The sequence below is a fragment of the Myotis davidii genome, unplaced genomic scaffold (assembly GCF_000327345.1).
Source record: "Myotis davidii unplaced genomic scaffold, ASM32734v1 scaffold204, whole genome shotgun sequence".
NCBI classification, from domain to species: domain Eukaryota; kingdom Metazoa; phylum Chordata; class Mammalia; order Chiroptera; family Vespertilionidae; genus Myotis; species Myotis davidii.
In genome coordinates this window covers 7,021,106-7,028,445 of record NW_006299715.1, presented here as the reverse complement: position 1 = coordinate 7,028,445, position 7,340 = coordinate 7,021,106, and the positions used below count along the sequence as shown (strand labels likewise).

Sequence of the window (7,340 nt, the reverse complement as noted above, 5' to 3'; positions counted from 1 at the left end):
ACTTTTTATAAGTATGAGATCAAAATTATTATAAAATACAAAAGCAACAAGCAATACATTTTCAAGGCCCATATCATAAAGATGGTCTAACCCCGTGGTCGGCAAACTATGGCTCGCGAGCCACATGCGGCTCTTTGGTCCCTTGAGTGTGGCTCTTCCTAAGCCTTAGGAGTACCCTAATTAAGTTAATAACAATGTACCTACCTATATAGTTTAAGTTTCAAAAATTTGGCTCTCAAAAGAAATTTCAATCGTTGTACTGTTGATATTTGGCTCTGTTGACTAATGAGTTTGCCGACCACTGGTCTAACCTTAACTAAATTGCTTCCTTTACTCTTGCTTTATATTCAACACCTTTCAAACTGATATGGGGGAGGTAATATATATATCCACATGCAGATGCAGGCTTCTGGGCACGCAGCGTAGGCAGGCTGAATCTGAGTTGGACAGTCAAGCATTGGGGAGCCTGCCCACTGAGTGACTCATGATTTTTCTTGAGTTCTCCCAAACTATCTTCTGAAGTCGCAGACACCCCACGTCTATTCCTGGTTAACAGTTTCAAACACACCTTGCTTGTTTTGGAGTTACTCTGCTTGAATAATTCCATCCAGTAATGTCGACATGTGAAGGACTGTCTCACTCTGGGCTTGTCATCTTATGCTAATGACGCTGCATATCAAGGATATCTATTCTCTCACTTTCAGGGAAGGCAAAGGTACTAACAGGTGATTGCAGTGTGAATGATTTATGCAAAGCATCTCTCTCCTTGGTAATCAGAGATGAGGAGCAATGAGAACAGAATACTGCTGTGGGGTCCTTAATGCTGGTTTGAATATTGAAATTTCAATCCAGTTAACTCTTTCAATGATACTGATGTTATTTCTGATCTAAGGTCCAAAAGAAGCCACCAAATTCTTGTCACTCAAAAGATATGCTTGCATGATTCTGTTTTCACTTGCTAATCATTATGATTAATGTCACATAAGGAAAAGGTTTGGAAAGAAAAACCTAAAACATAAGAAAAACAGAAAGGGGAAAGATTTTTTTTTTCCCTCCTAGAGTCCCACCTACTTGCCTGTGATTGCCTGAGCTACTGGCTGAGTATAGGTCCTGCCTGCTGGCTTCCTCTGATAACCATGCAGCCCACCCTAGCTTCCCTTGGAGGACAGCGTTAACGGAACCTGTCGGTATCTTCTAGGTTTCCTCTACGCTCAGAACAGCACCAAGCGCAGCATCAAAGAGCGGCTCATGAAGCTCTTGCCCTGTTCAGCTGCCAAAACATCGTCTCCTGCTGTTCAAAGCAAGTTTGTTTGTTCATTTGTTTCCCCAAAAATATTTGCGTTGTTTGTTTAGGTCTGCATGCATTGCAGTTCTCTGCTTCTAAAGAGAATCAATACATTTTATTCTGCAAGACCAACTCGATTGATGTACACGTGTTTACCTAAATACCCAGGGGAACTTTTGTGCCATTTCAAGGTGCTTCCTGATTGGCAGATGGACAGCGCGGTGTTGGTGACCGGAGCTTGGGCTTCAAAACATTTGGAAGTTTTTGTTTGATCTGAGGCTCAGATAACTCTTGGGTTCCTCTTGCCTAGCCTGTGAACAGAGCAGTGTACCCTTTAAAGTGTATTTACCTTGTAAGTCTCTTGACTCCCCTACATGCACTTGGTGCTATAATGTAGATACTTCCAAATGTCAGAAATATCATTAGGTTAGAGAAAAACTACTATAAAGTGAAAAACATTTACACAGATGTGACTTTTTTATTTCTTTGCACACTCTCTACTTGTATCAATCAGAGTTCTCTAGAAAAACAGAACCAATGCATACATATGTGTATGTATACACTTATATATATACATGTACATATACATATACATATACTAATGCATGTATATACACATATACTGATATATATAGATACAAACATACATATAAAGGGATTTATTTTAAGGATAGGTTCACACAACTGTAGGACCAGGCATGTCCAAAGTTCATAGGTCAGCCTGACCAGCTGGAAACTCAGATAGGGTTTGGTGCTGTAACCTTGAGCAGAATTCCTTCTACAGGAAACTTCTGTTTTTGCCTAAGTCTTTCCAACTGATTGGATGAGGTCCACCCACATGATCCAGGGAACTCTCATTTTCTGAAAGCCAGTGGATTATAGATGTTAATCACATCCACAAAATATCTAGACAGTAACACTTAGATTAGTATTTGATTAAATAAGTGGGTTCTATAGACTAGCCAACATGACACAGACTAACCAGCGTACTCTCCATTTTCTCTTTCTCCAATTTCATACCATTCTTAAGGAGTACAAAATAAGGATATCTAATGGGAAACCCTTTATTTATTTTTAAAAAGATGCTGTACAGCCTTAGCTGGTTTGGCTCAGTGAATAGAGTGTCAGCCTGAGTATCAAAGGGTCCCAGATTTGATTCTGGCCAAGGGCATGTACCTTGGTTTCAGGCTCCTCCCAAGACCAGGCCCTGGTCAGGAGGTAACCAAGCAATGTGTTTCTCTCACATCAGTGTTTCTCTCTGTCTTTCCCTCTCTTTCACTCTCCCTAAAAATCAATGGAAAAATATCCTTGGGTGAGGATTAATAAAATTAAAATAAAATTTAAAAATGCTGTTCATAATGAACATTTACAAATATTCTATGTATACAAACATTCTTTCAACACATTTTTTTTTTCAAGCATCAAAGAACAGTGGGAGTCAGACACACAGAGGTGTTGTTCTTCCCCAGTGAGGAAACAAATCACTAAGAAGCTAGGAGAAAAATTCTAAATTTCTGGTTTGAATATTGAAATTTCAATACAGTTAACTCTTACAATGATATTTATTTTATTCTCTATCTAAGGTTAAAAAAAGACATCAAATTTTACTTTTGTCATTTGAAAGATTTACTTGCATGATTCTGTTTTCACTTGCTAATCATTATCTTTAAGGAAATATAAGGAATAGATTTGAAAAGAAAAACCTAAAAATGAGAATAACCCATGTCTTCGCCTACTCTATATACTCCCAAACCGTGTTGTAGGAACTGATGGACTCAATTCATGATTTGAAAATGTAAATGCCCTGAAATTTCACTAATCTCCACAACAAAAATGGAGAAAATATGTAAAGTACTTCAAACAACCCAATACATTCCAGTCAAAAGTCCCAGAATAGAATGGTAAATCATTTCAGTGGCACTGACCAAAGGTAATATGTGAATGTCGCATCCATTTGTGGCTAGGATTCAGGATCTGAAGAAGGGACTGCGCACAAATAAATACACTAGATAAGAAATAAGAATTTAGAAGGCATGGGGGGCCAGGTGGAAAACTTCCCTCTAGTGGAGAAGCTCCCTCAAAACTCAGTCCTGTCTGTTTTTTATTCACTTGAATACACGTTTGCCCTTTAGGAATTCAAACAGGCATATCAAAGGTAAAGTTTGGTAAACAGTAAAAGGATTATCAGGTTAGGGAATTGCCTTGAGCCATTTGGCTAACAACATGCCAATATTATGCTGATTTTCAGCCCTGCTGAATATCGAATTAATATGCTAACTACTGTTGGTCTTAGCCTCTGGCCATAATATATCATAATAATAAGATTTAATTAATTCACTTAGTCATTCAATATATATTTACTATATGCCAGGTCCTGTCCTTGTGCTAGGAGAGAGAACAGTACATAAAACAGCTTTGAAAAAGATCTGTCCTACTAGGACATTCTGTGGAGAGAGGGGACAGGACAAAATTACTTTTATGAGTAATAACTAAATGGACAAAAAATAATAGAATTATGGTTGAGAAACATTGCTTTGACTTTTTTCCTTCATTGAACACATGCACACCATCTCAAAAACAAAATATGACATGTCACCAACAACACAGAAGGCCATCATGAAGAAGTACTCCAAAACCTAGTCCTGCACGATACTGAAGCTGCAGATCTTTTTATTGCCACAATTTGTCAGCAAATGTGGGCTGCAAGAGCCATTCTTTTATCCTTTCAAGCTGGAGTCAAAATTGCCAATGGACCAGATATTTACCAAAAATACAGTCATTTGTACAAAGCAGACAGGTGAAATGTAACTTCAAATGGATCACTGTATTTACTTAGGGAAGAACAAAATCACCCAGTCCTCTTGGGCATGCCTCTTGCTCCAATATTTGGTAAAGTACACAAATAAGTGAGTACACTGCAATTTCCAAGCAGATATGAGGAGGATGTCAGAACAGTTCTTGAAAAAAAAGAAAAAAAAATGAGCAGAAGGACTCTAAAAACTATTTTTATAAAAATGGTTCATGAAACTGGCTGATAGTGAACCAACACTAGACATGGCCCCCAATGTGTGAACTCCAAATGGTCTGCAGATATAAAACTCCTGCCTTCAGTAGCCACCACTTTCCCCATTGTGTACTTTACCATCACAAGAAAACCCCAGCATGTGGAAGTAAGTTCCTTGGAAAAGAGAAGACATGAATTCCATTGTTATGTTACTTTACAACAGTGATTATATTAGATCCCTATTTATGATCTGGGCCCTAAGCGGCTGGACACAAACTCAAAAGATGATATATGAGAACACGAGACACAAGGCAGGTGGTACCGGAATGGCCGAGGATCCAGGGCCTCCAGGAGGAAAGGCATGGGCCCACAGGGCTGCCTGCTGCACCACACAGAGAACCCTAGGGGAGGGGAAGCCTGACTGGGCTAGTTCCAGACTTGAATGACCTGCAGGGGGGCTGAGGAAATATTCTAAACCAGATCCCATGCAGCTCCAAAGCTAGGGGCTGAAAGTGAGTTCCATACAGGGCCAATACTCACCCTAAATTTCATTTTCTTATTCCAGGAAGGCAGATTGAAAAAAAAGAACTTTCATTCCTCTTGGCAGGAAATGTGAGATTTATCAATAATATGCAAATAACAACAACAACAACAAAACATTTCCTGCAGAAAAGCCTGCACTCCCCTAAACTATGGAGCACTTAGATTCCCACAATCAAGAACCTGAGAGTTTGGAGAGAGCATAGGAAAGACTTGTAGCCATATCCAGTTCCCAGACAGACTCCTGCTTCACCAGGGAGCAATCCAGCTTCTTCGGAAAGCCACCCATTAGTGACAGCCAGCTTTAAGGGGCATCCTTCCTCACAGTGAACTCAAATAAGCCTTCCCTTTCACTTCTACCATACTCCTGCCCTTGAGAGCATTCTTCAATGTCAACACTTTCTTCCAAGGAATAGTTTTCTTCTCTTCCTGCTCCTCCTCCTTCCCCTTGGGGTATGGGAAGATGAATGGTTTATTTACAAAGGTTACTCAAGTTCATGGAAGGAAATTTGGAAAGTGCAAAATAGATGAGAAGTCACACTCACACACACATACACACCACACTCACAGCACACAACACACTCGTAGTCCTGCTATACCCCTCTCCCTTGAAGTATCAACAAATAAGTATGGACGTCTTTTTTTATTTCTGTGTGTGTATCAATGAGATCTCATCTATACCAACTTTGGGTTTTTTAAATATATTTTTATAATTTCAGAGAGGAAGGGAGAAGTAGAGAGAGATAGAAACATCAATGATGAGAAGGAATCATTGATCGGCTGCCTCCCGCATGCCCCACACTGGGGATCCAGCCTGCAACCCAGGCAAATGCCTTGAATTGGAATCAAACCATGACCTCCTGGTTCATAGGTCAACGCTCAATCACCGAGCCATGCTGGCCAGGCTATACCTAGTTTTTATCCTTTATTACATTGCATACTTTTATCAATATTAACCTTGTTATTAAAGAATCTGTAAAGTCATTTTCAATGGCAAACATAATATTACATTGTATAGTTATTGTAAATTGTATTTGACTATTTGAGACCGTAAAACAAGAGGAGGTCAGTAATGTGAGGGCCTGGAGAGGCAGTTCCAAGGAAGAGGAAACAGCAAGTGACAAGATTCTAAGGAGGAAAGTCACATAGTTTATTCAGAGTGCAGAAGGAAGGGCCATTGTGATCATCAGAAAAATGGGTTGCTGTGGGGTCTGAACAAGATCATTTCTGCAGCACTTGGCACATGAAACAGCATGAGTATGAATATATGACAAGTATTGACTCATTTAAATTGATACTCCCTCCTGAGGAAGGCATATTGTCTTACCCACACAACAGCTCAGAAAACTGAGCCACAGACCAGTCAGACAACTTTCCCATTATCAGAGCTGGGATTCTGAAAACAGAGCCTGCTGTCTGCACCATTTTATCAGGCTGAGCTGGGGCATGGGAGGATAATGTGAATTACTCAGTTATTCAGTGAGGAGTTATAGCCTTAACACAGATTAACATTTATATTTTAAAGAAAAAATATGTGTGCTCACACAGAGTAGAGTAGCTAGGGATTTCTTGATAATAAAACCATTCCTGAAATAACTAGTTAAAATCCTTAATCCTATATTTATCTACTCATACACCTTTGAACATCTAATTGTAGCTCTTTTTCATAATGTGAATCAGTGATCTTCACATTGGGAAGGATTGTGGAAAAGCATAGGTTTGGCCCTCTGCCTCAGGGAAAGTAAGACTTACATCCATTTCACACTTGAGGCAACTTTGGCCTCAAGATGCTGCAACAATTTGTGCAGAATTACACAACTAGAAATTGGAATAAAACACATTCAAGCCCCCCTTAGTCTTATGATACAGATACTCTTATTGAAAAGCTGCAAGATATGGGACTGTCATATCAATAGAATAATCTTTACTGAAAATTTCCAAAAAAGAGCGAAGGTCAGTTTCATGGGGTTGCCACATAGAGAGATCTATTGGATTAGATACTTCTAAGCCAGTGGTTCTCAACCTTCCTAATGCCGCAACCCTTTAATACAGTTCCTCATGTTGTGGTGACCCCCAACCATAAATTTATTTTCATTGTTACTTCATAACTGTAATTTTGCTACTGTTATGAATTGTAATGTAAATATCTGATATGCAGGATGTATTTAGGCGACCCCCAAAGGGGTAGTGACCCACAGGTTGAGAACCACTGTTCCAAGCAAAAAGTCATTGTATTTTACATGCTATGAGTATCATACCTAGTGTAGCAACAACAGTAATAACAGCCTATTATAAAGAATACTAGAGGCCTGGTGCACAAAATTCATGCACAGGTATGGTCCCTAGGCCTGGCCAGCAATTAAAGTGCAAACACAAGTGTCTGGCATGGAAGGGAAGGCCCCAGCTGACCTCTGGGCCTGGGCAGCACCTGGGCCCCTGGGTCCCCATGCACCCCCCTCCACCTCCCTCTGCCTGATTCACAACACCCAAATCCACACACAGAGATGACAT

The 7,340-nt window shown here is 39.8% G+C and overlaps 1 protein-coding gene across 3 annotated transcripts in view; it reads left to right on the top strand.

Moving 5' to 3' along the window:
- The window catches only part of KCNIP4 (potassium voltage-gated channel interacting protein 4), a 460,104-nt gene that overhangs the window by 332,545 nt on the left and 120,219 nt on the right, over positions 1 to 7,340 (top strand). The window contains exon 1 of one of the 3 annotated variants that reach the window (XM_006775863.2): positions 1,204 to 1,300. The exons of the other annotated variants lie outside the window; for them this stretch is intronic. Coding sequence (XP_006775926.1) covers positions 1,249 to 1,300 — 52 coding nt within the window. The 5' untranslated portion in view covers positions 1,204 to 1,248. Of the gene's footprint in view, positions 1 to 1,203; positions 1,301 to 7,340 lie in introns of those variants that run through there. 3 annotated transcript variants of the gene reach the window in all.